This window comes from Macaca mulatta, chromosome 14, assembly GCF_049350105.2.
Source record: "Macaca mulatta isolate MMU2019108-1 chromosome 14, T2T-MMU8v2.0, whole genome shotgun sequence".
In the NCBI taxonomy this organism is placed as follows: Eukaryota; Metazoa; Chordata; class Mammalia; order Primates; family Cercopithecidae; genus Macaca; species Macaca mulatta.
In genome coordinates, this window is record NC_133419.1 from 18,360,387 (window position 1) to 18,388,223 (window position 27,837).

The following is a 27,837-nucleotide window of genomic DNA, read 5'->3' on the forward strand; positions in this document are numbered from 1 at the left end:
AAAAGCTCAGTCGGGTATGGTTTTATTGGCCATATCAAAAGTGAGCAGAAATCAAATAACTGCTTGATCCCTCCGCTACCACCCACTGAGAGGAGGAGAAAAGTCATTCAGTTCCAAGATAACCTTGGTTCCAGGCTAGATACAGAGGGGCCCTTGGGGCAGCTGCGTCACCAACTCTGGAGCAGTCTCTGGAGGTAGGTCCAGAGCATTAACACGAAAGTGTCCCAGTCCCACAGCGCCCCAGCTCCCAGCACCCCTGCTCCAACCCTAGCCGTGGATACTTTTGGCCCTTTAACAAATCGCCACCTCTGCTCGCAGGACTTGATCCCATGTGTGGGCTCCAAGGCCTTGTCTGGCCCACACCTTCTTTAGTGTCTCTCATTTCCGGGTCCTGGCTTCCTCCTGGCTCCAGATGAGAATGTGGTAACCTAGGAGGAATGAGACCAGTCTGACTTACACCTTCCATTACCAGTCTCTCAGAGCCTGGGGCTGGCCTGCAAACCTAGGATTTGGTAAAGAAATACTAGGAAGGCCAGGCACAGTGGCTCACGCCTGTAATCCCAGCACTTTGGGAGGCCAAGGCGGGCGGATCGTGAGGTCAGGAGATCGAGATCATCCTGGCTAACACGGTGAAACCCCGTCTCTACTAAAAATACAAAAAATTAGCTGGGCGTGGTAGCGGGCACCTGTAGTCCCAGCTACTCGGGAGGTTGAGGCAGGAGAATGGCGTGAACCCAGGAGGCGGAGTTTGCACTGAGCCAAGATCGTGCCACTGCACTCCAGCCTGGGGGGACACAGCGAGACTCCATCTCAAAAAAAAAAAAAGGAATACTAGGAAACTGGCCGGCATGATGGCTCATGCGTGTAATCCCAGCACTTTGGGAGGCCAAGCTGGACGGATCACCTGAGGTCAGGAGTTTGAGACCAGCCTGGCCAACATGGTAAAAGCCTGTCTCTACTAAAAATATGAAAAAAATTAGCTGGACGTGGTAGCAGGCACCTGTAATCCCAGCTACTCGGGAGGCTAAGGCAGGAGAATCTCTTGAACCTGAGAGGCGGAGGTTGCAGTGAGTCAAGACCATGCCATTGCACTCCGGTCTGGGCCACAAGAGTGAAACCCCGTCTCAAAAAAAAAAAAAAAAAAAAGAAAGAAAGAAACATTAGGAAACTGGACAGTAGCCAGGCATTGCATGACCAAGACAAAGCCAGAGGCATGGAGGGCCTCGGCTAAAGAGACCACTGTCTTCCAGCCATCTTCCGCGGGCCACTGCCCTGGGGTGAATGTGGCAGGGCAGGGCTGAGGCTGGCCCGCACTGAACCTTGGGAAGTAGGATTGGGCTCGGCAAGTCAGATACATCCTCTTCCTACTCACCCATTGCAGAGGCCAGCGTGTCCCCCATGGGATTGAACTCATTGAGCTGCAGAGACAAGAGTGTCAACACAAGGAAAGGGTGAAGGTATTAGCAGAGACATAGAAGGGCACACAAAACCTAATTTCTGGTCATTTTTGGTCAATAAGGTAGGTTGAATCCCTGCTTCCTCCCATCATTATTTGAGGGCCCAAGCCTCACCGAACTGATGCCAGAAGATTCTGGGTCATAGAGCTGACACATCATCTTCCCTGAGTTTCCATCAAACACATCGATCGTCCTCATTTCATAGGGGGTACAACTTTTGAAATTAGGATCTGGGTATCGGCCTACAACAATGAGGTTGTAGCGAGGATGCCAGGCTGCCTAGGAGGTGGAGAGGCCGGTCATGAGAGTAAACGCAGAACATGACCAAGAGGGACATCAAACATCAACAAAGAGGGACATCAAAAGTATTCTTTGGGCTGAGCGCGGTGGCTCACGCCTGTAATCTCAACACTTTGGGAGGCCGAGGTGGGCGGATCACGAGGTCAGGTGATCGAGACCATCCTGGCTAACATGGTGAAACCCTGTCTCTACTAAAAATACCAAAAAAAAAATTAGCTGGGCGTGGTGGCACATGCCTGTAGTTCCAGCTACTCGGGAGGCTGAGGCAGGGGAATCACTTGAATCTGGGAGGCGGAGGTTGCAGTGAGCCAAGATGATGCCACTGCACTCCAGCCTAGGGGACAGAGCAAGACTCTGTCTCAAAGGGGAAAAAAAAAAAAGGTATTATTTGCCAGTAACAAGCCAACCTAATAATGGAGGTAAGTCTTACAGAAAACGACAAGAATGGTTTTTGGTTGTGTTTGCCTCTGCCATTGCACATTTTTAATCCCTAGCTGGCCTCCCTGGCCCTTAGGGCAGCTTCAGGCCTTCTCCCTCACTTGCATTTCCTAAGATCATGCTAACTGATAAACGTTTTCACCTCAGCCTGACCCAGATATTAGCCTAAGAGGTCAGCCTACAACAAAGCAAAAGAAGCCTCTGATGACCAAAACCTAACAGGACTTCAGTTCTGGAGGAACCCCACTATCATCCCGCCTCCGTCAGCATGAATTACTAAGAGTTGAGTATAGAATTGCTACTGGCTAAAAAAGAGAAGGAAACCCATGTTCCCCAGATCACCCCACTGAAAACAAATCTGGCAGTTATTAAAATGACAAAATTGGATGGGATTTTCCTAATTAAACTTCTCAAGGAAGTTTTGAAGGAGGAAAGACATGGTTAGCAGGAAGGAAGAAATAGTACATGCAAAGGCTTAGAAGTAAGTCACAAATCACAGGAAGCTGTAATGACTTATGACACCTGGCTAGATACAAACTGGGACATGGGGACAGATGGATTATTAGGAACACCGATGGATTAACAGGAACACCAATTGGGGAAGGATTCTTGACATTACTTATTAAGAGCTTGGATGTGATTGAGGTACATGGGGGCCACTCAATATTCAATCATCATTTATTGAGTACTTACCAATACTTACCAGGTGCTGGGCATGGGGCCAAGTGCGTTAAGTATACTGACTCATCGTCACAACAACCCTATCAGTTAGAGACTAGTATTCCCTTTTTGCAGATGAGGAAACAGATCCAAAATATAAATAATTTGCCCAAGGATTCTAACCCGGGGGGTCTGGCTGCTGGAAACTGGTGCTCTCCACCACTAGGCTGAACTGACCAGAGAAGTACAGGCATAAAACCTGAAGATCTGAAGAGGATCTGTAGTTTTGGAAAAGGACACAGAACTAGCAGAGCTCAGGCTGCATGGGGGCTCAGGCAAGAAGGCATCAAAGGACTTGAAAGCCATTAGTCTTGGGGACTAAGGATAGAGAAGCTATTAACAAGACCCTGCGAAAAGGTGGGAAAATAAAAGACTTATTTTTATTATTAGAAGCACAGAAACCTGCAAGACAAACTAAGAAGGCAAAGTTGCCAGGCGTGGTGGCTCATGCCTGTAATCCCAGCACTTTGGGAGGCCAAGGCGGGAGGATAGCTTCAACCTAGGAGTTCAAGACCAGCTTGGGCAACATGGCAAAACCCCATCTCTACAAAAAATAAAAAAATTAGCTGGATGTGGTGGCACACACCTGTAGTCCAATCTACTCCCAAGGCTAAGATGGAAGGATTGCTTGAACCCAGGAGGTTGAGGCTGCAGTGAGCTATGTTTGTGCCACTGCATTCCAGCCTGGGTGACAGAGCAAGACCCTGTTTCAAGAAAGAAAAAAAAAAAAAAAAGGACCAGCCTGGGTAACAGAGGAATACCCTGTCTTTAAAAAACAAAAAGCAGGCCGGGCGCAGTGGCTCAAGCCTGTAATCCCAGCACTTTGGGAGGCCGAGACGGGCGGATCACGAGGTCAGGAGATCGAGACCATCCTGGCGAACACGGTGAAACCCCGTCTCTACTAAAAAAATACAAAAAACTAGCCGGGCGAGGTGGCGGGCACCTGTAGTCCCAGCTACACAGGAGGCTGAGGCAGGAGAATGGTGTAAACCCGGGAGGCGGAGCTTGCAGTGAGCTGAGATCCGGCCACTGCGCTCCAGCCCTGGCGACAGAGGGAGACTCCGTCTCAAAAAAAAAAAAAAAAAAAAAAAGCAAAAAAGAAACACAAAAACAAAACAATGAGGCAGGAGGATCGCTTGAGCCTGGGAGATCAAGGCTGCAATGAACCATGATTGCCCCACTATACTCCCAGCTGGGTGACAGAGCGAGACCCTGCCTTAAAAAAAATAAATAAATAAAAGGTGAAGGTTTGTGGGTCAACTGTACACAGGTAACTGAAGCTGAGAAGACAGAACAGAGGGTCAGGATCTTAGAAAATGCTCACCGTGAGATCAGAGCTGGGCTGAAAAAACTCAGAAAAATACTTTATCAGAGAGACAGAAAGAAAACTCAACCATATGGAATGGCAGAAGTGGGATAAAAGGAAGAGAGAGAGCCAAAGGGTAAGAGATGCTCTGTGCTTGGGCCAGGAGCGATCTGGGGTGGCAGGCTTACCACATCAGCCCTTCCCCACCGTGGGCAGACCTGCTCCAGCCTCATGATCACAGCTTCCTTCTGGGAGCTCCTTCCCTCCGCCACTCACCTTGATGGGTGTGAGGTGCTGGAAGTGACGGTGAGGGTGTGGGATCAGGCCCAGGGGGCAGTCCCACTGGGAAGCAGAGTAAATTCGGATCTCGCTCTTCTGGTCCGTGGTCAGGAGCCGGGCTCCATCGGGACTGAAACAAGCTGGCAAAGTGAAAAGCCCCTGAGCTGAAGGAACCACGAGCCCCCTGTGGTCCTGGCCTTGCAGGCCTTCTCCTGCAGGGGTACCCTCCCTACCACTCCTCTCTAGACAGGAGCGGAAAGGAAGAGGTGAATCTGGGCTATGAACAACAACAAAATTCTGGAAACTCAGCAGTTGATGGGGACAGCCACAGCCACAAAGATTCCCAGACATCAGCTTGGCAGACGCTATCAGGGGTAAAGGTTTGTGGTAGTGGCTTCCACGCTGAGGGAACACCCCAGCAGTAGTCAGATAGGCAGGGTCTGCAGGAGGGATGAAGTCTGGGATATCACACCTGCGTTGACAGGATGCCTGTGCGGCAGCGAGTAGAGGAAGCTGGCTTTCCCTCTAACCTGGCGCAGGTCCCAGATTTTCACTGTTTGATCTACGGAGGCTGTGGCCAGGAACCAATCACAGCATGGGTTCAGGGCCACATGCGTCACTTTCTTTTTGTGCATTCTGAGATTCCAAAGCTGCAGAGAAGAGCTCGGTTCAGGTGGGGACACAGAACCGAGGCGGGGATGAGGGAGGGAAAGGCAGGACCTGGGAGAACGCACCTCTTTGCCGTCCATGTTCAGCAGGATCACGTTCCCCACGTTGTCTCCTGTGACCACCATTCGGCTACTGGCGGACACATCCAGGCTACAAAACCAGATGCTGGAGGGAAAGACTGTGTTGTAAGATTCTTGGGGACAGAGATAGGCCTGTTTACTCACTGTTGCTGCTCCAGTGACTAACCCACAGTGGGCATTCAATAAATATTTGTTGAATGAATGAATAACTGTCTTGCTGTGGATTCCTAGCGAGGAACATTCAGACTGCTCTACCGTCCAGACAGAGGGAATGGGGTAATGGGGCTCAGAAATCTGTCCGGTTACTGCTGGGCCCAGGATCCCCAGCTCCTAAGAGTCTCTGAAGCAGACAAAGCTCAAACCATAAAGCAAGCCTCAGGGCACGCCCGCCCCCACACCCCGGGTTCTAAGCAATCCTCCTTTACTGCTCTCTCCTTTCACTCTCCACCCTTTGGGCCAAAGGAGACACAAGCCAAACAGGGATTGCCTTGCTCTGTTCCTCAGAGCTGGCTGGAAAGGCACTTCTGCCCCCTTCTGAACACTGAGGGAAAAACACACAACCAGGAGCTCTTCTGGTCCCTCAAACCACTGGACTGGGAGGCTGACTAGGGGTGCTTCAGGGATCCTGCTATCCAGCCAGAGGAGCTCAGCTCAGTTTTTCTCTCAAACCCTCAAATCCATGCTACACTGACTTTTGCCATCCCTTATGAATATCTTCAAGCAAGAAGATTTCTTGCGGAAAACGAGCCTGGAGCCTCGTCTATCCAATCACCTGCTGAATTGCGCATGCACTCCTCATCCCTGCAGGACAGCCCAGGATCCCATCCAATGCTAGTTACACCCCAGCACCCTCACTTAATTCCTCAGGGAGCAGTCAGAGTCCCGGCTCTAGCTGGAAATCAAAGTGACGAGTATTTTGTAATTTTTTTTTTTTTTTTTTTGGAGATGGAATTTCACTCTTGTTGCCCAGGCTGGAGTGCAGTGGCGCAATCTCGGCTCACTGCAACCTCTGCCTCCTGGGTTCAAGCTACTCTCTTGCTTCAGCCTCCCAAGTAGCTGGGAATTACAGGCACCTACCACCACATCCGGCTCATTTTTTGTATTGTTAGTAGAGATGGGGTTTCACCATGTTGGCCAGGCTGGTCTTGAACTCCTGACCTCAGGTGATCCACCCACCAGGCATGAGCCACTGCACCCAGCTGCATTCTGTAATTTCTCCAGCCACTTTCTCTTGGGAAGTTCAGAGCACTTTATGGACAAGATTCCATCCATGTAAGCTTGCACCCAGGAACGGCTCAGGTCATTACACCACAGCGAGTGCAGGGAATTCAGTCTCAAGTTCTTAGCTGCTGCTCCATTCTCTAGGTGGCTTTCTGGGCCTATGCCATGCTGGCTTATCTAGTGAAGGTCCAGGTCTAGTCTAATACAGGTATGACTTACAGAAGAGCTGAGGCTCCAGAACACCTTCCCAAAGCAGTAACCCACCTGGACCAAAGTGAGGGTGGCCAAGGAACAGTTTGAGAAAGAGAAAGAAGGGCGGAAGGTGGCTGACATCTTTCCTTTCTTCCCTGTGCCAGGTTGGGTTGAGGAAATGGGATCTGGATGCTCTTGCCGGAACTACACCTAAGCTTAGAAGCCCTTTCCCCACCTAGTTAAACTACTCACTTGATGGTGTCTGAGCTGGCAAAAACTCGTAGAATGTTGCCTTTAAAGTCTTGCAGCCTAGTTGTTCCCTCCATTGAGGAGGCGTAAAACTGGTTGGTATTGAGAGGGTTAAACTTCAGCCCAGTGATGCTCCCTCCAGCTCCAATCTAACATGAGGAAGGAAAAAGCCAGTGAGTGATGATGGGCCTGGCAGTGAGGAACCAGGCCTGGGCACGCGTGCTGCGCTGTCACGGAAGCACCAACGAGCAGTGCGTGGGGCCAGGTCAGCTCGGACACCTAAACACTAGGACGCTCTCCACAGAGCCTTCACTTCTTTTTCTTTTCCCTTGAAATAGGGTCTTTCTCTGTCACTTAGGCTGAAGTGCAGTGGCACGAACACGGCTCACTGCAGCCTCAATCTCCCAGGCTCAAACGATCCTCCTACCTCAGCCTCCCAAGTAGCTGGGACTACAGGTGCACACACCATGCCCAGTTCATTTTTGTATTTTTTTTTTTTTTTTTAAAGATGGGGTTTTGTCATGTTGCCCAGGCTGGTCTTGAACTCTTGAGTTCAAGCGATCTGCCCACCTCGGCCTCCCTAAGTGCTGGCATTACAAGTGCTAATTTTTAAAAAATTGTTGGTAGAGACAGGGTCTCATTGTGGTGCCCAGGCTGGTCTCGAACTCCTGAGCTCAAGTGATCCTCCTACCGTGGCTTCTCAAAGTGCTAAGATTATAGGCATGAGCCACTTTGCCTGGCCCCTTCTTTTCTTTTTCTTCCTTTCTTTCTTTCTCTTTCTTCCTCCCTCCCTCCCTCCCTTTCCTTTTTTTTGTTTTTTTTTTTTTTTGAGATGGAGTCCCACTCTGTCACCCAGGCTGGAGTGCAATGGCGTGATCCCAGCTCATTGCAACCTCTGCCTTCCAGGTTCAAGCGATTCTCCTGCCTCAGCCTCCCAAGCAGCTGGGATTACAGGTGCCCACCACCACGCATGGCTAAATTTTGTATTTTTAGAAGAGACAGGGTTTCACCATGTTGGCCAGGCTGGTCTTGAACTCCTGACCTCAGGTGATCCGCCAGCCTCAGCCTCCCAAAGTGCTGGGATTATAGGCGTGAGCCACTAAGTCTGGCCTCCCTTCATTTCTTAAGGCTTTATTTTTACTTTCTTTTTTTTAATTAACATATAGCAAATTTGGGGTATACAGTTCTCTGAATTTTAACATATGTATAGATTTAAATAACCACCACCCAAATCAAAATGCAGAACATTTGCAACAGCCCAAAAACTCCATTGTGCTATCCCATTGCAATCACACCCTCCCCTCGCCCCCAGCCCCTGGCTGATCTGTTCTCCATCACTATTGTTTTGCCCTCATAGAATGTCCAATAGACCAGGCACAGTAATCCCACCACCTGGGAGACTGAGGCGGGGGGACTGCTTGAGGCCAGGAGTTCAAGACCAGCCTGAGCAATATAGGGAGAACCCCCATCTCTACAAAAAAAAAAAAATATATATATATATATATACACACACACACACACACACACACATATATATATATATAGACATGGTGGTAGGTGCCTGTGGTTCTAGCTCCTCAGAAGGCTGAGGTGGGAGGATGACGGAACCCTGAAGGTCGAGGCTGCAGTGAGTTGTGATCGCATCACTGCACTCTAGCGTGGGTGACAGAGCAAGATCCTGTCTCTAAAAATAAAATTAAATTAAAAATAGAATTAAAAATAGAATGTCATGTAAATGAATTAGGCAGTATGCAACCTTTTGAGACTGTCTTGTTTCATGTCACTCATCATGCCTCTGAGATTCATCTGAGTTTGCTTTATCAACAAGCTCATCTCATTTTATTGCTGAGGTATTATTCCATTTTATGGATGTGCCCTAATTTGCTATTCCCACAGTCCTCTCTTTAGAAGAGCTTCAGCTCAGAGCAGTGGCGGAGTTAGGAGGGCAAGAGTCAGATCTGTGCCCCTTCCTATTCTTCCAGTCATCCCAGAAAATTATGATGAAAGTAATCATGATAATATCAATGGCTTAACCTTATTAATTGCTTACTATGTATTAGGCACTGTTTTTTGGGGGGGATTTTTTTTTTTTTTTTTAGATGGAGTCTTGCTCTGTCGCCCAGGCTGGAGTGCGGTGGTACAACCTCAGCTCACTGCAGCCTCCACCTCCCGGATTCAAGCAATCCTCCTGCCTCAGCCTCCTGAGTAGCTGGGATTACATGCCCGTACCATCACACCCGGCTAATTTTTGTATTTTTAGTAAAGACGAGTTTCACCATGTTGGTCAGGCTGGTCTCGAACTCCCGACCTCAGGTGATTGGCCTGCCTCAGCCTCCCAAAGTGCTGGGATTACAGGCGTGAGCCACTGTGCCCGGTCAGGCATTGTTTTAAGAACTTTACATCCCCAAGAGGGAAACTTCTCCACTTCTCTGCCTTTCTCCACCTTTTCCACTTCTTCCTTACGCTGCAGCTATCCCAGCCTCATAGAACTGTACAAGTTCCTCTATGCAACAATCACTTAGCTATCGCAACATACTAACTGGCACGTTCCCTTCCCTCTATAAAACGTTCTAACCTCACGGTCATTCTAATGCTCACGGTCTGCCAAATGCTGGCTGGTAGTATGATAATCTTCTGCTCCCTCCAGTTGAGTTCTATGCTTACCAAACCAAGGGTTGGTTGTGGTTGTTCTCAAATCTGTTTATTCCAGTTGCATCTTTTATTGTAATTAATACCAAATTTAATCAAGCATGTAAACTGATGAAATACGTGCAAAAACAAAGGACATTGTTACTTCTACAAAAGCCGTGTTGAAAGCTTTGGGAGAACTCGGTAATGAGTTGCAAAAAGAATAGCCATTGGCTGGGCACAGTAGCTCACATCTATAATACCAGTATTTTGGGGCGCTGGGGTAGGAGAATCGCTTAAGGCCAGGAGTTCGAAACCCTGATGCAGTGGTGCAATCCTGGCTCAGTGTAGCCCCAACCTCCTGGGCTCAAGCAGTCCTCCCGCCGCCTCAGCCTCCCAAGTAGCTGGGGCTATAGGTGTGTGTCACCAATTTTTATTATTTATTTATTTTTTTTAGAGACCGGGTCTCACTATGTAACTCAGGCTGGTCTCAAATTCCTGGGCTCAAGCAATCCTTCCACCTCAGCGTCCCAAAGTCCTGTTACAGGCATGACCCACTGGGTCCAGCCTCTATAAAAAATTATTAAAAATCAGCTGGGAGTGATGGTGCACACCTGTGCTCATAGCTATTCGAGAGGCTGAGGCGGGATGATGACTTGAGCCCAAGAGTTCAAGGCTGCAGTAAGCTATGATCCTACCACTGCATTCCAGCCTGGGCGGCAGAGCAAGACCCTATCTCTATTGGAAAAAAAAAAAAAAAAAGAGCCATCAAATTAAGCACGGGGTGAGACACTTATAAAAGATTAAGGTAATAAAACTGTAAAGAGAATCTGCAATCAGATTGCTTCACAACTGTCTTTACTTTGTATACTGCAAACCATAATTTCGTATCAATGTCTTCAATTCAAATTCAACACCACAGAGTTGATTCGAGTTTCTCTCTTTCCATATTTATAATTCCCTTCTTTGACAGTGAAAAATGTAGTTCCCATTATACTCAATATACTTACATATTTGATTAATCTCCTTGTATTTAACCAGTCTTCCACTATTGCTGCCACACACCCCCCAAATGCACATCTTCCTTAGGATGCTTGGACTCTTGTACCCTCCCGAGGGCACAATCACCCTCTCCTCTCTCTCCACTCCCTCAACCACGCAGACACAACTTCCTTGCCCACATCAGGCGCCACTGCCGTCCCCTCTCCATGCAAAAGCCCTGCTCACCCCACTTGACTCCGCCACCCCACTCTAGACCTCCCTGTGGGTCAGCCTCCTTACCCCCGCTTCACACTTCACTGTTCCATGCCTGGCCTCCTCTACTCTCCACCCCTGCCTGCATGGATGCCCCTCTGATCTTGCTTGGGTCCAGTCTCTATGTACTGAGCTGCTGCCACCTGCCACCTGTACTGACACCCACCTCAGCTTCAGGGGCCCAGCATCTGGTACTTCCAGCACTGTAGCCTCCCCACTACATAAACATCTATCTTGCTTGATCCTACCTAATGACTTTTGGTTTGAACTGTTCAGGAAGGGAAAAAGATGATGATGAAAGAGGAAGATAGATAGATAGATAGAAAGAAATAATTTTTTTTTTTTTTTTTTTTTGAGATGGAGTCTCACTCTAGCCCAGGCTGGAGTGCAATGGTACGATCTCAGCTCACTGCAATCTCCGCCTCCCAGGTTTAAGCAATTCTCTAGCCTCAGCCTCCCAAGTACCTGGGATTACAGGCTCACGCCACCACACTTAACTAAGTTTTGTATTTTTAGTAGAGATGGAGTTTCATCATGTTGGCCAGGCTGGTCTCGAACTCCTGACCTCATGTGATCTGCCTGCCTCGGCCTCCCAAAGTGCTGGGATTACAGTCATGAGCCACCAGACCTGGCTGAGGAAGAGATACTGATCTTTCTTTTTTTAATTTTTATTTATTTATTTTTTGAGACAGAGTCCCACACTGTTGCCCAGGCTGGAGTGCAGTGACACAATCTTGGCTCACGGCAACCTCTGCCTCCTACGTTCAAGCAATTCTCCTGCCTCAGCTTCCCGAGTAGCTGGGATTACAGGTACCTGCTACCATGCTCGGTGAATTTTTGTGTATTTTTAGTAGAGACAGGGTTTTGCCATGTTGGCCAGGCTGGCCTCAAACTCCTGACCTCAGGTGATCTGCCCACTTTGGCCACCCAAAGTGCTGAGATTACAGGAGTGAGCCACCGCACCCAGCTAGATATTGATCTTAAATCCTCCCTCTCCACAGACTAGAAAACGAGGGAATCATTCCCAAGCTAATGAGGGCAGCATAATCTTTTTTTTTGAGACAGAGTCATGCTCTGTTGCTCAGGCAATCTCGGCTTACTACAACCTCCACCTCCTGGGCTCAAGCAATTCTCAGAAATCAGCATAATCTTTTTTTTTTTTTTTTCTGAGACAGAGCCTCACTCTGTTGCCAGGCTAGAATGCAGTGGCGTGATCTCGGCTCACTGCAACCTCTGCTTCCCGGGTTCAAACAATTCTCCTGCCTCAGCCTCCCAGGTAGCTGGGATGACAGGAGTGCACCACCACACCCAGTTAATTTTTGCATATTTAGTACAGACTGGGTTTCACTATGTTGGCCAGGAGTCTCCATCTCCTGACCTTGTGACCCGCCCGTCTCAGCCTCCCAAAGTGCTGGAATTACTGGAGTGATCCACCGCGCCCGGCCAGAAATGAGCATAATCTTGATACACAAATGTGACAAGGATTTGGCCAATTTTACACATGAACACAGATGCAAAGATCTTAAAATATTTGCCAACTCAATCCAGTAATATTTAAAAATGATAAATACATCATGTCCAGGATGAACTTATTCCAAGAATGCGAGGTTGGTTCACTATTAAAAATCAATCAGGCTAGCTTAGCATGTTGGTAGGTGCCTGTAATTCCAGCTTCTTGGGAGGCTGAGGCAGGAGAATTGCTTGAACCCGGGAGGCGGAGGTTGCAGTGAGCCAAGATCACGCCATTGCATTCCAGCCTGGGCAACAAGAGTGAAACTCCATCTCAAAATTAAAAAAAAAAAAAAATCAGGCCTCAAAAGAAACAATCCACAGAGTGAAAAGGCAATCTATGAAGTGGGAGAAGATATTTTCAAATCATAGATCTGATAAGAGGTTAATATCATGGCCGGGCACAGTGTCTCACCCCTGTAATCCCAGCACTTTGGGAGGCCAAGGCGGGCGGATCACCTGAGGTCAGGAGTTTAAGACCAGCCTGGTCAACATGGTGAAACCCTGTCTCTACTAAAAATACAAAAATTAGCCGGGCATGGTGGCTCATGCCTGTAATCCCAGCTACTCAGGAGGCTGAGGCAGGAGAATTGCTTGAACCCGGGAGGTGGAGATTGCAGTGAGTGGAGATTGCGCCATTACACTCCAGCTTGCACGACAGGAGCGAAACTCCATCTCAAAAAACAAAAAAAAAAACAAAAAAGAGGTTAATATCCAGAATATATAAAGACCCCCTACAAAACAACAACAAATAACCCAACTAAAAGCAGGCAAAGAGGAGTTCAAGACCAGCCTGGGAGACTAGCAAGACCCAGTCTCTATGGAAAAAAAATTTTTTTTAAGTTAGTAGGTCCTTTCTGTAAGAGACAGCGAAAAAAACAAAACAAAACAAAGTTAGCAGGGTATGGTGGCGAGCACCTGCAGTCCCAGTCTTAGCCAGAGTGGCTAAGGCAGCAGGATGACTGGAGCCCAGAAGTTCGAAGCTGCAGTGAGCTATGATCATGCCACTGCACTGCAGCCTAGGTGACCAAGTAAGACCCTGTTTCAAAAAACAAAAAAAAAGGCAAAGGACTTGAATAGACATTCCTTCAAAGAAAATATACAAATGGCCAAGAAGCACACGTAAAGATGCTCAACATCACTAATCATTTGAGAAATGCAAATGAAACTACACTGCTATCACCTCACATCGCTTAGGACAGCCACTATCAAAAAAACAGAAAAGGCTGAGCATGGTGGCTCACGCCTGTAATTCCAGCAATTTGGGAGGCCAAGGCAGGTGAATCACCTGAGGTCAGGAATTCAAGACCAACCTGGCCAACATGGCAAAACCCATCTCTACTGAACATACAAAAATTAGCTGGGCATGGTGGTGTGTGCCTATAATCTCAGCTACTCTGGAGGCTGAGTCAGGAGAATCAGTTGAACTTGGGAGGCAGAGGTTGCAGTAAGCTGATTCTACGCCACTGCATTCCAGCCTGGGTGACAGAGGGAGACTCCATCTCAAAAAAAAAAAAAAAAAAAAAGAAAAGAAAAGAAAAGAAATGTTGGTGAGGAAGTGGGGAAGTAGGAACATTTGTACACTGCTGATGGGAACATGAGATGGTATAGCCAGTATGGAAAACAGTATGGTGGTTCCTCAAAAAATGAACAACAGAATTACCATTTGATGAAGCAATCCTACTTACTGGCATTAGCCCCAAAGAACTGAAGTCGGGGTCTCAAAGGGATATTTGCACACCCATATTCACTGCAGCATTATTCACAGTAGTCAAAAGATGAAGTCAACCTAAGTGTCTGCCAGTGAATAAACAGATAAACAAAAGGTGGTACACACGAATGATGGAATATTATTCAGCATTAAAGAAGAAGGAAATTCTGCCACATGCTACAACATGGATGAATCTTAAAAAACTGTATTAAGGGAAATAAGCCTGTCACAAAAAGATAAATACTGTATGATTCCACTTAGATGAGATATCTAAAGTAGTCAAACTCACAGAAACAGAAAGTAGTACTGTGGTTGCCAGGAGATAAGGGGAGGAAGAAGTGGAGACTTGTTGTTCAGTGGGTGTAGAGTTTCAATTTTATAAGAAAAAAGTTCTAGTGATCTGTTGTACAACGTGAATATAGTTAACATTACTAAACTGTATACTTAAAAATGGTTAAGATTGTAAATTTTGTTACGTGTTTTCTACCAGTTTTTTTTTTTTTTTTTTTTTTTTTTTTTGAGACGGAGTCTCGCTCTGCCGCCCAGGCTGGAGTGCAGTGGCCAGATCTCAGCTCACTGCAAGCTCCGACTCCCGGGTTCATGCCATTCTCCTGCCTCAGCCTCCCGAGTAGTTGGGACTACAGGCGCCCACCACCGCGTCCGGCTAGTTTTTTGTATTTTTTTAGTAGAGACGGGGTTTCACCGTGTTAGCCAGGATGGTCTGGATCTCCTGACCTCGTGATCCGCCCGTCTCGGCCTCCCAAAGTGCTGGGATTACAGGCTTGAGCCACCGCGCCCGGCCAGTTTTTTTTTTTTTTAATAGAGATGGAGTCTCGCTCTGTTGTCCAGGCTGGAGTGCAGTGGCATAATCTCGGGCCACTGCAACCTCTGACTCCCGGGTTCAAGTGATTATCCTGCCTCAGCCTCCCAAGTAGCTGGGATTACAGGCACCCACCACCATGCCCAGCTAATTTTTTTGTATTTTTAGTAGAGATGGGGTTTCACCATGTTGGATGGAGATCTGTCCATCTCAGCCTCCCAAAGTGCTGGGATTACAGGTGTGAGACACTGAGCCCGGCCCACAATTTTTTGTAAAAAAGCAGTATTACATGTTAGAGTTTTTTGTTTTGTTTTGTTTTTTTAAGACACAGGATCAGGCCAGGCACAGTGTCTCACGCCTGTAATCACAGCACTTTGGGAGGCCAAGGCAGGCAGATCACTTGACGTTAGGAGTCCGAGACCAGCCTGGCCAATATGGCGAAACTTGGTCTCTACTAAAAATACAAAAATTTGCTAGGCGTGATGGTGCACACCGGTAATCCCAGCTACTCGGTAGGCTGAGGCAGGAGGATGGCTTGAACCTGGGAGGTGGAGGTTGCAGTGAGCTGAGATCGTGCCAGTGCATTCCAGCCTGGAGGACAGAGTGAGACCCTGCCTCACAAAAGAAAGAAGAGGAAATAATAAATATGAGGAGAGAAATGGAAGACATGAAAAAAAAAAGACCCAACTTCTAGAGGGGATATGCAGTATCTGAAATGAAAAATACACTGGGCTACTTTGCCTATGGAATAGCCCTGCTCTGCACAAGCAGGAAAGAGAGGAGAAAAGAGAAGAGAGAAGAGAGAGGGGAGGGGAGGGGAGGGGAGGGGAGGGGAGGGGAGGGGAGGGGAGGGGAAGGAGGAAGGAAGGAAAGAAAGAAAAGAAAAGGAAGGGGAAGGGAAAGGGAAAGGGAAGGAAGGGAAGAAGGAAGGGATTGACAGCAGGTCAGATATTACAGAAGTGAAGATCAGTGAACAACTGCACAAAATGAAACAGGGAAAAAGACAAAAATTAACAGTACAACAATGACCTGCTGGACAATATGTAATTGGAGACCCAAGAGAAAAAGAACTATTTGTAAGAAATAATGGGTTGGGTAAGGTGGCTCATGCCTATAATCCCAGCATTTTGGGAGATCAAGGTGGGCGGATCACCGGAGGTCAGGAGTTCCAGACCAGCCTGGCCAACATGGTGAAACCCCGTCTCTACTTAAAAAAAAAAAAAAAAAAAAAAATTAGCCAGGCGAGGTGGTGGGTGCCTGTAATCCCAGCTACTCCAGAGGCTGAGGGAGGGAGAATCGCTTGAACCCTGGAGGTGGAGGTTGCAGTGAGCCGAGATCATGGCACTGCATTCTAGCCTGGCCAACACAGCAAGACTTTGTCTCAAAAAAAAAAAAAAAAAAATTCACAAATCAAATCAAAGAAGCTTAGTGATCTCCACAAGCACATCATCATAATTTTTTTTTTTTTTTTTTTTTTTTTTTTTTTTTTTGAGATGGAGTCCCTCTCTGTTGCCCAGGCTGGAGTGCAGTCGTGTGATCTTGGCTCCCTGCAAGCTCCGCCTCCCGGGTTCACGCCATTCTCCTGCCTCAGCCTCCCAAGTAGCTGGGACTACAGGCGCCTGCCACCACGCCTGGCTAATTTTTTTGTATTTTTAGTAGAGACAGGGTTTCACCGTGTAGCCAGGATGGTCTCTATCTCCTGACCTCGTGATCCGCCCGCCTCGGCCTCCCAAAGTGCTGGGATTACAGGCATGAGCTACCGTGCCCCCCGGTCTCATAATCATTTTTAAAGCCACCAGAAGAAAAATTACATAGGGAAGAACATAAGGATAGCAGCAAACTTCTCATCAGGATGTTTTGTTTTTTTAATTGAGACAGGATCATGATCTGTCACCCAGACTTGCCGAGCTCACTGAAGCCTTGGACTCCTGGGCTTAAGCAATTCTCCCACCTCAGCCTCCAGAGTAGCTGGAACTGCAAGTTCAAGCTACTGCTAATTTTTAAGATTTTTTTGTAGAGATGAGATCTTGCTGTGTTTCCTAGGCTGGTCTTAAAGTCCTGGCCTCAAGAGGACCCCCATCCTCAGCCTCTCAAAGTGCTGAGATTACAGGCATGAACCATTGTGCCCAGCTAGAAATCATCTTTATTTTTATTTATTTATTTTTGAGACACAGTCTCACTCTGTCACCCAGACTGGAGTGCAGTGATGCCATCTTGGCCCACTGCAACCTCTGCCTCCCAGGTTCAAGCACGATTCTCATGCCTCAGCCTCCCAAGTAGCTGGGATTACTGGTGAGCACCACCAAACCCAGCTAATTGTTGTATTTTTAGTAGAGGCGGTGTTTCATCATGTTGGCCAGGCTGGTCTGGAACTCATGACCACAAATGATCCACTTGCCTTGGCCTCCCAAAGTGCTAGGATTACAGGCGTAAGCCACCACGCCCGGCCTAGAAATCATCTTTAAAGTACTGAAGAAAGAAAACTGCGAACCAATATATGGTACGTGATAAATAAATACAATTTTAATTCGTCAATTAAAAAATAAAAGTTAAATAATTTTAAAAACTGTGAACCTAGAATTCTATACTTAGCAAAAACATCCTCCCCCAGAATAAAGGCAAAATACTTTTTGAGACAAACAACAGTGGAAAGTATTCATCAACAATCTGCATTATAAGAAATATGAAAGGAATTTCTTCAGGCAGAAGGAAAATATTACCAAAAGGAAATCTGGATCACATGAAAGAATGAAAGCACTGGAAATGACAATATGTGGGTAAATAGAAAAGCCTTTTCTCATTTAAAAAGTATCTTTAAAACATTCCTACTCAATAATCCAGCCATTCCACTGCTAAGTATTTACCCAAGAAAAATGAAAACATATATCCACACAAATACTTGTATGTGAATGTTCACAGCCACTTTATATGTTGCATTCAAAAACTAGAGAACATTCCAAATATCCTTCAATAGGTAAATGAATAAACTGTAGCATATCAATACAATGCGACTGGGTGCAGTGGCTCACGCCTATAATCCCAGCACTTTGGGAGGCCGAGACAGGAGGATTGCTTGAGGCCAGGAGTTTGAAAGTAGCCTGTGCAACACAGTGAGACCCCTGTCTCTATAACAAAATTTAAAAATTAGCCAAGTATGGTGGCCTGTGTGTGTAGCGCCAGCTACTCAGGAGGCTGAGGTGGGAGAATTGCTTGAGCCGAGGAGGTTGAGGCTATGCTGAGCCATGATCATGCCTGCGTGACACAGCAAGACCCTGTCTTTAAAGAAAAAAAACCAGCCGGGTGCGGTGGCTCACGCCTGTAATCCCAGCATTTTGGGAGGCCGAGGCGGGTGGATCATGAGGTCAGGAGATCCAGACCATCCTGACTAACACGGTGAAACTCCATCTCTACTAAAAATACAAAAAAATTAGCCGGGTGTGGCGGTGTACGCCTGTAGTCCCAGCTACTTGGGAGGCCGAGGCAGGAGAATGGTGTGAACCTGGGAGGCGGAGCTTGCAGTGAGCCGAGATCGTGCCACTGCACTGCCCCTTTTTTGAGACAGCAAGACTGTCTCAAAAAAAAAACCCAAAAAACCCAAAAAACAATGAACCATTATTCAGAAAGATAAAAAACAACAACAAAAAAACTACACATAAAAATGTAGATAAATTTTAAATAATTATACTGAAAGAAATTAGAACAAAAATAAAAGAGCATATGTTCTATGATTCTATTTATATATAATTCTAGAAAATGTAAATTAATCTCTAAAAATAAAAAGTAGATCAGCAGTTTACAGTGAGTAAGATATTGGGTGGAGAGGAGTGGATTACAAAGGGTCATAGATAACTCATCTATCTCTCACGCCCCAAATATACTACAAAGGGGGGAAATGTGAGTTATTTTAATTGTGGTAATGGCTTCACAGTTGTACACATACGTCAAAACTCATCAAATTTTACAAATTTTTATTTTTATTTTTATTTTTTACTGCTCCTATGGAGTAGGACTACCCCATAGGCTGAGAATAGCCAAATTGTACACTTAAAATAGGTGCAGTTTATGTCCACTATACCTCAATAAAGATATAATTTTAAAAACCCAGGCCAGGTGCAGTGGCTCACGCCTGTAATCCCAGCACTTTGGGAGGCCAAGGTGGGTGGATCACTTGAGGTCAGGAGTTCGAGACCAGCCTGGCCAATATGGTGAAACCCCGTTTCTACTAAAAATATAAAAATTTAGGCCGGGCTCGGTGGCTCAAACCTGTAATGCCAACACTTTGGGAGGCCAAGGCAGGTGGATCACCTTAGGCTAGGAGTTCAAGACCAGCCTGGCCAACATGGTGAAACCCCGTCTCTACTAAAAATATAAAAATTAGCTGGGCGTGGTGGTAGGCGCCTGTAATCCCAGCTACTCAGGAGGCTGAGGCAGGAGAATCACTTGAACTCGGGAGGCAGAGGTTGCAGTGGGCCGAGATCACACTACTACACTCCAGCCCGGGCAACAGAGTGAGACTCTGTCTCAAAAAATCAAAACAAAACAAAAATTAGCTGGGTGTGGTGGTGCATGCCTATAATCCCAGCTACTTGGGAGGCTGAGGAAGAAGAATTGCTTGAACCAGGAGGCAGAGGTTGCAGTGAGGCGAGATCGCACCACTGCACTCCAGCCTACAAGACAGAATAAGACTCAGACTCGGAAAAAAAAAAAAAATAGTGTACACATGCACAGAGGGATGCTGAAAATGGGGGTTTTGGATCATATTTAATTTATTTTCTATACTTTTCTCTGTATTTTTTTATGGTAAGAATACATTGTTTTGTTTTTTTGAGAGATGGAGTCTCTCTGTGTCGCCTAGGCTGGAGTGCAGTGGCACCATCTTGGCTCACTGCAACCTCCACCTCCCAGGTTCAAGTGATTCTCCTGCCTCAGATTCCCGAGTAGCTGGGACTACAGGCGTGTGCCACTACTCCCGGCTAATTTTTTATTTTTAGTAGAGACAGGGTTTCACTATGTGTTGGTCAGGCTGGTCTTGAACTCCTGACCTCAGGTGATCCACCCGCCTCGGCCTTCCAAAGTGTTGGGATTACAGGCGTGAGCCACTGCACCTGGCCCCATACATTGTTTTTATAATAGTAATAAAATTAAGCTATCTTCATTGTGAAACTGTAATACATGTTCCCTTGACAAGGGCCTGAAGAATGTAGAGGTCACAGCCAAAGTCAGATGACTAAAGAAGTGACAAAATGAGGCACTGTTACTCCTCCAGTAACTGGTCTCAAATCAGCATTCTGCTGTCAGCATCTGGGAGCAAAACCAGACAGTTCTCCAGACTGCCATACCCTTCCTTTGCTCCAACCTAGCTCCCTGCAACTGCAAGTCACGAAATTCAATGCCTAGACCAATCTTCATTACAGTGTAAAGAAAGCTTACACTGTAAAGAAAGTTACATGCATGTCATAAGGTGATGCAAAAAAAAAAAAAAAATCTCAGTCTGGCACAAGTTCAAAGCACTTGTCATTACCCTGTTAGTCAGGAAGATCTTCCCCTAGAATACCCTACACTGCTTCTTCCCATCTCCAGGCATAAGCTAAATTCCTCTATTCCCATGTCCTAGACTCCTGGAGAAAACAAGAAAACAAATTTCTTCCTGTCTGAGCTCTGGATTCTGACTTCAACTTCATGCTGCCTTATTGGCGGTCACCTGCCTCTTTAGCTAGGCAGGAAGCCTACCCTTCTCTGTCCACGGCACTCCTCTGACTGCCTTTCTGGGGGCTGCTGGCACTTGTTCCTTGAACACCCATCTCACACCTTGAATTCCAGTCTCCCACACCTGTCTAACCTGGCCTTTTCTGGTGGGCTGGTCTCCAAATCCCTCCACTTAAGAGACCTCCTCCTGGGTTCCCCCCATCTCTACCTTTAAACCAGAGTTAGAAAAATAGTGGGCTGAAGCAGAATTCAGCTGAGATGTGTGTTTAATTTTATTCAGTGCCAATATTAAGAAGTTCTAGAGGCCCGGCACAGTGGCTTAGCCCTGTAATCCCAAGCAGTTTGGGAAGACAAGACAGAAGGATTGCTTGAGGCCAGGAGTTTGAGACCAGCCTGGGCAAAGCAGAGAGACCACATCTCTAAAAATTAGCCAGGCATGGTGGTGCGCACCTGTAGTCCCAGCTACATGGGAGGCTGAAGCTGGAGGACTCCTTGAGTCAGGGAGGTGGAGGCTGCAGTGAGCTATGGTTGTGCCACTGCACTCCAGCCTGGGTGACAGAATGAGACTCAAAAAATAAAAAAAAATAATAAAATAATGAAGTTCCGGAGACTGGTTACACAATTTACCTAATGCCATTGAACTGTGCACTTAAAAATGGTTATGAAAGTAAATTTCGGGCTGGGCGCGGTGGCTCAAGCCTGTAATCCCAGCACTTTGGGAGGCCGAGACGGGCGGATCACGAGGTCAGGAGATCAAGACCATCCTGGCTAACACAGTGAAACCCCGTCTCTACTAAAAAATACAAAAAACTAGCCGGGCGAGGTAGCGGGCGCCTGTAGTCCCAGCTACACGGGAGGCTGAGGCAGGAGAATGGCGTAAACCCGGGAGGCGGAGCTTGCAGTGAGCCGAGATCCAGCCACTGCACTCCAGCCTGGGCGACAGAGCGAGACTCCGTCTCAAAAAAAAAAAAAAAAAAAAAAAAAGAAAGTAAATTTCATGTTATATATATTTTATCATTTTTTTAAAAAAGTTTTAAATGGCTAAGGTGATAAATTTTATGTTACATGTATGTTACAATTTTTTTTTTTTTTTTTTTTTTTTTTTGAGACGGAGTCTTGCTCTGTCGCCCAGGCTGGAGTGCAGTGGCCAGATCTCAGCTCACTGCAAGCTCCACCTCCCGGGTTCACGCCATTCTCCTGCCTCAGCCTCTGGAGTAGCTGGGACTACAGGCACCCGCCACCTCGCCCGGCTAGTTTTTTGTATTTTTTTAGTAGAGACGGGGTTTCGCCGTGTTAGCCAGGATGGTCTCGATCTCCTGACCTCGTGATCCGCCCGTCTCGGCCTCCCAAAGTGCCGGGATTACAGGCTTGAGCCACCGCACCCGGCCTTATTTTACAATTTTTTTAAAACTCAAGATATTTGAAATTTAAAAAATGAGGATTTGTGGCTTTGTTTGAAAAAATCACATCTGATAGCACAAGACCTACATTTTTGCACAACGGTCATTTCTAGTTTACCCCTGACGCTACCACCATACATTCTTTTTTTTTTCCCACTCTGTTTGGCTTCTGGAGCCATATAAGTTTGTGACTCCTGCTCTAAACCCAGTGTCACTTTTCACAGCACAGCCGTCCAACGTTAGCCACCAGCTGGGCTGGCTAAAGGTCTTAGAGGGGATGACACACTCACCTCTCAGCAACGGATGAGAAACTGACACAACAAAGACTATCCCCAAGAACTCTATGCCAAACCTCACCCAATCACACTACGTCTTTCCCTCTTTTCTCTCCATTTCCCTAATATTGCTCCTCCTTGCTCATCCATGGAGTCTTCTCTATTGATTCCAATTCACAAGGGGTTCTTCCTTCTTTCACATTCTGTAGCACTTGGCATCTGTATTGTTAATTACCTCGTATGTATACATCCTATCTGCTCAATTACACTTCAAGTCCCTCATTCATTCAACAAATATAAAGCAGCTACTCTAGGCCAGACTGTTCCGGGCACCGGGAATAGAGTGGTGAACCAGACAGGCAAGGTGTCTGCCATCAGTGGGCAAACACATACAAATAAGCATCAGATCTCAGACACTGGCCAACGCTTGGGGGAAACGTGAAGCAGGGTAATGATACCGGGAATGACGGTGGAGGAGTGGGATCTACGTTATGAGTAACGACCACCAGTGAAAGCCTCTTTGCAGAGGTAGAATCAGCAAAGACCTGCATGAGAAGACGCCAGCCATGAGAAGACCATGGGGAAAAGCACTCCAGTCAATGGGAACAGCAATTACAGAGACTGGGTTTCAGGAATAGAAACAACTGGTGTGGCTACAGCATAGGAAGTGAGAAAAGACAGTGGTGTAAGATGAGGTCAATGTGGTAAGAAGGAGCTTCAATTCTTTTTTTTTTTCTGAGATGGAGTCTCACTCTGTTGCCCAGGCTGGAGTGCAGTGGTGCGATCTCGGCTCACTGCAACCTTCGCCTCCCGGGTTCAAGCGATTCTCCTGCCTCAGCCTGCCGAGTAGGTGGGACTACAGGCGCGCACCACCACATCCAGCACATTTTTTGTATTTTTAGTAGAGACGGGGTTTCACCGTGTTGGCCAGGATGGTCTAGATCTCTTGACCTCGTGGTCAGCCCACCTTGGCCTCCCAAAGTGCTGGGATTACAGGAGTGAGCCACCGCGCCCAGCCCAGAAGGGGCTTCAATTCTATGGATGATCAATAGTCTATATCTTCTAGTATTTTAAGGGCAGGCATTAGAAAAATATATACCATCACCATTTACGTATTTGAAAATGCCCACAGTTACTTTTGATCCCAGTCCTCTTCCTGACAATTACTGGGTGACATCAATATCCCTTTCATTCCTTCAATAAACACTCCTTATTTTTATTTTATTTTACTATTTTTTTTTTTGAGATGGAGTTTCACTCTTGTTGCCCAGGCTGGAGCGTAATGGCGCAATCTTGGCTTACTGCAACCTCACCTCCCAGGTTCAAACGATTCTCCTGCCTCAGCCTCCTGAGTAGCTGGGATTACAGGCACCTGCTACCACGCCCAGCTAATTTTTGTATTTTTAGTAGAGACAGGGTTTCAGCATGTTGCCCAGGCTGGTCTCAAACTCCAGACCTCAGGTGATCCGCCCGCCTCGGCCTCCCAAAGTGCTGGGATTACAGGCGTGAACCACCGTGCCCGGCCAGCAAACACTTCTTTAGCACGACCTGGCATGGGGAACTGCTCACCCCTTTGATGAAGGTGGGTTTGTCCTTGATGCCAAAATTCCAGAGCATGATATCTCCCCCTTTGGAACCCACAGCCACAGTGCTGGGGTGAGTCGGGTGCCACGCCAAGGATGTAGCCCTCCTGTCAAAGGGGGCAGCCTTTTGTAATATCCGGTAAGAATCCAGAGTGTGCAAAAAGGACTGCTGGAGCCCCTGCCACAGAGAGAAATGAATTAGGTTGAATTAAAACCCAAGTTCTGGGTAAACTGCCAATCTCTGCCTCCTTCATAGATGAGCCCTAGAGCCAAGTCCTCCCACCAAAGGAAAGCTAACCGCCTGCCCTGCATGAAAATATTTGCAATGTACATGAACTAATAATCTGGGAAAGCAAAAGGGGCAGAGTGCATTCCAGCTGGGACCTTTACAACATAAGACTTTTTTTAGATGGCTGAGTGCCCAGTAGGCCAGTCACCACAGTCTGGGTGATCGGACCACTCTGACAAGCTGGTGAACCAAGCCATCATCTAATTTGGGAGCATGCAATAGTAAAAATGCACGTGCAAACCCTTGAGGACTTGAGGCAAAAAATGCCTTACCTGCTGGACAGATGGCCAGGAAGCTCTGCCCAGCTTATGCTGGTGGAGGGTCCTGACGATGCTGTGGCATGGCGGCAGGATCTGTGGGCCAGCCAGCCCCGCCCAGAGGCAGTCTGAGTCACCTCTTCTGCTAGGACCTGCCAAGCAGAACAGACATATTTTCCTCTCCAATCTCACGAAAGGTTTTTCTGCTGAATTCCCTGAAAGGAAGCCTTGTTTCATTCGGCATGGCTAATCTCTGTCTCATCATCTCCTGAGGCCTTTCCGTGTCTGTGCGGTCTCACCCAGCACCGGAAATAAAAAAAAAAAATGAGTAGGGATTTGGCCCCTTCCCCAAAACACTCCCCCAAACAGTAAGACTGAAATGAAAGTAAATAATCGTGCAGGGTTCCTGAGACCCCAGCCAAAGAAACACACAAGAATAAAGTACACTGCAGAACTCTTCCCAGTTTGGGCTGCAAAACGAGATGGGACAGGGTCACAATTTTATAAATCACATATAATGCACAATAAAAATATTTTAGGGGAGCATGGCAGAAGTCACCGTTTAGGAAAAGAAGGAATAGGAAGGCCTGGAAATGCTCTTAACTAGGTTACTTCTGGGGAGGTGAGTGAAATTAGAATAGCAATAAAGCAACAACTCCGGATCACCAAACTTGCATTTGAGGACCCAATCACTATAGGTCCGACGTCCTGACAACCAATTCTTTCTTCACATGGACAAAACCCACTTGATTAACAAGCCCCAGCTCCAGTTTTTGAGTGTCTCGAAACTCCTTATAGCCCCAGGTTCAAGCCCCAGTAAACCTCAGAGAATGAGCTTTCTAAGGAGGGAAGGAATTGGGGGCTCTCACAACTGACCACCTAGCACGTGCAGCTAACAAGCGTGACTATGAAATCCAGCACACACAGTGCCAGGAAAGGTAGTATTCTCTGAAGCCGTCCAAACTGTGCAAGAACCCTGCTACAAACAAGGAATCTGACAAGTCCGTGTGTCTGTTGTTACGGAGCTTGTCTGCTTCCTGTCACCTGGCGGGAGAGGTGTTGAAGCCTAAACGTTCTGGTGTCAAAGAACCTGCAGGTAGAATGCACAGCCGGCGGCATCCGTGACCTGCGCCGGCCTCGGGAGCCTCGGAGCACCCATCCCCCGCTGCAGCCTCCTGCGCGAGCACCCCTAAAGGCGGAAATATTCAAGCAGCAGGCACAGGCAGTACCGGAGCCCTTCGCACAGAGCTTCTTGGCCTCGGGCTCCAGCTCCCGGGGACTCCTGCTCCTCTTGTTCCTGGGGCGTAATACAATCTCGGAGGTCTTCTGGGTTTCTGGGCGTTTCTTGGGAGCCATCGCGTCCTCCGTGCGAAGGGGTACTGTGCTCTATGCGAAGATCATGGAGGGAGGATTGAGAGACCTCTGGGGAGAAACAAGGCGGGGACTACAAAACTGCGGGGCCACAGGTAGCCGACTAAGCCAACTTCCCGCCAAACATGCCCAGGGCTTGTTCAAACCAGCTCCGAGCTCCGGCCCCACCCGTCTAGGAGACCCCGCCCCTTCCTGGAAGGAGGGGGCGCGGGGAGGGGGCGGTGCCAGCGCTCTCGGGAGGGGCGGGAACTGCGCCAGGGCCTGTGCCAGCCCGGGTCAGCTGACCTGCCCGGAGCAAAGATGGCCCCCGGCTTTATGTTTTATTTTTTCAGCCACAGGGTCTGGCTCTGTCGCCCACGCTGGAGAGCAGTGGCGCGATGATAGGTCAGTGCAGCCTCCACCTCCTGGGCTCAAGCGATCCTCCCACCTCAGCCTCCTAAGTAGATGGGACTACAAGCGTGCGCCACCCCGCCCGGCTAATTTATCTCTCTCTCTCTTTTTCTTTTTTTTTTCTTTTTCTGGAGAGACGGGGTCTCGCTATGTTGTCCAGGCCGGTCTTGAACTCATGGGCTTAAGTGATCATCCAGCCTTAGCCTCCCGACACGAACCCTCCTCAGACGAGGCGCTGCCAGGCCTCTGCGGGTCCGGGGAGGAGGCCTGGTACCAGCCAAGGCCCTGGCTCCCGCCTTGCAACTGGTGATGACTCCCGCTCGGGCTTTGGGATTGGCTGGTAGCTACAGGGTGTAGTTGGGGCGTGGCGGCTTTGTAGAGAGCTAGTGCCTTTCCTAAGTTAGAAGCTGCGCTGTACCAGCGGTCAGCTTTGCAGTCGGAATCCAGAAACTACAGCCCCATCGAATCCAAGCTGCTTCTCTGTGAAGGGAGAATGATTGGAACGCCTTGCCTTTTTTTTTTTCTTTCTTTTTTTTTTTTTTTTTGAGACGGAGTCTCGCTCTGCCGCCCAGGCTGGAGTGCAGTGGCCGGATCTCAGCTCACTGCAAGCTCCGCCTCCCGGGTTCACGCCATTCTCCTGCCTCAGCCTCCCGAGTAGCTGGGATTACAGGCGCCCGCCACCTCGCCCGGCTAGTTTTTTGTATTTTTTTTTTTTTTTAGTAGAGACGGGGTTTCACCGTGTCAGCCAGGATGGGCCTTTTTTTTTTTTTCTAGAGACGTCGTCTGTCTTCTGTTACCCAGGCTGGAGTGCAGTGATGTAGTCACTCAAGCTTCACTGATCCTCCCACCTCAGCCTCCCAAGTAGGCTTGCAGACCTGCGTCCTCAAGCTTGACTAATTTTTGTATTTTTGTAGAGACAAGGTCTTGCTATGTTTCCCATGTTGGTCTGGACCTCCTGGGCTCAAGTGATCCTCCCACCTCGGCCTCCCAAAGTGCTGGGATTCTAGGCATGAACCACTATGTCTGACCCTCACTGCTTTTTTGTTTGTTTGGTGGTTGGCCGGTTTTTTTTTTTTTTTTTTTTTTAAGACAGGACCTCTCTGTCACCCAGGCTGGAGTGCAGTGGCAGGACGTGGGCTCACTGCAGCCTCGACTTCCTGGGCATCGATCCTCCCACTTCAGCCTCCCGAGTAGCTGGGACTATAGGTGCGTGCCACAACACCCAGCTAGTTTTTGCATTTTTTGTAGATACAGGGTCTTCCTATGTTGCCTAGGCTGGTCTAGAACTCCTGGCATCCATCCATCTCGGTCTGTCAAACTGCTGAGATTACAGGTGTGAGCCACCGTGCCCAGCCTCCTCACTGATTCTTTTTTTTTTTTTTTTTTGAGACAGAGTCTTGCTCTGTCACCCAAGCTGGAGTGCAGTGGCACAATCTCGGCTCACTGCAGTCTCTGCCTCCCGGATTCAAGCGATTCCCCTGCCTCAACCTCCAGAGCAGCTGGGACTAGAGGCGTGCACCACCACCACACCCAGCTAATTTGTTTGTATTTTAGTAGAGACGGGGTTTCACCATGTTGGCCAGGATGGTCTCAGTCTCCTGACCTCGTGATCTGCCTGCCTCAGCCTCCCAAAGTGCTGGGATTACACCATGCCCAGGCTCTCAGCCTCTCACTGCTTTTAACTAAGACTTGCCTAACCTATTGAGTGTCCACCTAGGAGCAGCCTGGGACAG

General features: G+C 47.8%; 1 protein-coding gene across 5 annotated transcripts; it reads right to left on the minus strand.

Moving 5' to 3' along the window:
* Positions 1-5: 5 nt before the first annotated feature.
* Positions 6-26,390, minus strand: DDB2 (damage specific DNA binding protein 2). 5 transcript variants are annotated; one of them, XM_077960879.1, is made up of 11 exons: positions 26,142-26,369; positions 25,573-25,765; positions 24,359-24,495; positions 23,784-23,975; positions 6,915-7,060; positions 5,235-5,334; positions 4,973-5,150; positions 4,498-4,640; positions 1,572-1,736; positions 1,373-1,418; positions 7-428 (listed from the first exon to the last, which is right to left on the minus strand). In XM_077960879.1, exons 2-11 carry the CDS (start codon positions 25,697-25,699, stop codon positions 379-381), a joined length of 1,284 nt encoding a protein of 427 aa, XP_077817005.1. In that variant the 5' UTR covers positions 25,700-25,765; positions 26,142-26,369; the 3' UTR covers positions 7-378. The 5 variants fall into 5 exon arrangements, with proteins under 5 accessions (NP_001247766.1, XP_077817005.1, XP_077817006.1 ...); NM_001260837.1 differs by lacking the exon at positions 26,142-26,369 and having other exon boundaries at positions 6-428; positions 25,573-25,878; XM_077960880.1 differs by lacking the exon at positions 1,572-1,736 and having other exon boundaries at positions 25,573-26,390.
* Between the last annotated feature and the right edge of the window lie 1,447 nt (positions 26,391-27,837).

Coding starts and splice junctions, on each gene's coding strand:
- DDB2 (NM_001260837.1), bottom strand. CDS start 25,699: ATGGCTCCCAAGAAACGCCCAGAAACCCAGAAGACCTCCGAGATTGTA. Junction 4,641..4,972: donor CAGGCATCCTGTCAACGCAG/GTGTGATATCCC, acceptor TCACTTTGCCAG/CTTGTTTCAGTCCCGATGGA. Junction 1,419..1,571: donor AATCTTCTGGCATCAGTTCG/GTGAGGCTTGGG, acceptor TTGTCTCTGCAG/CTCAATGAGTTCAATCCCAT.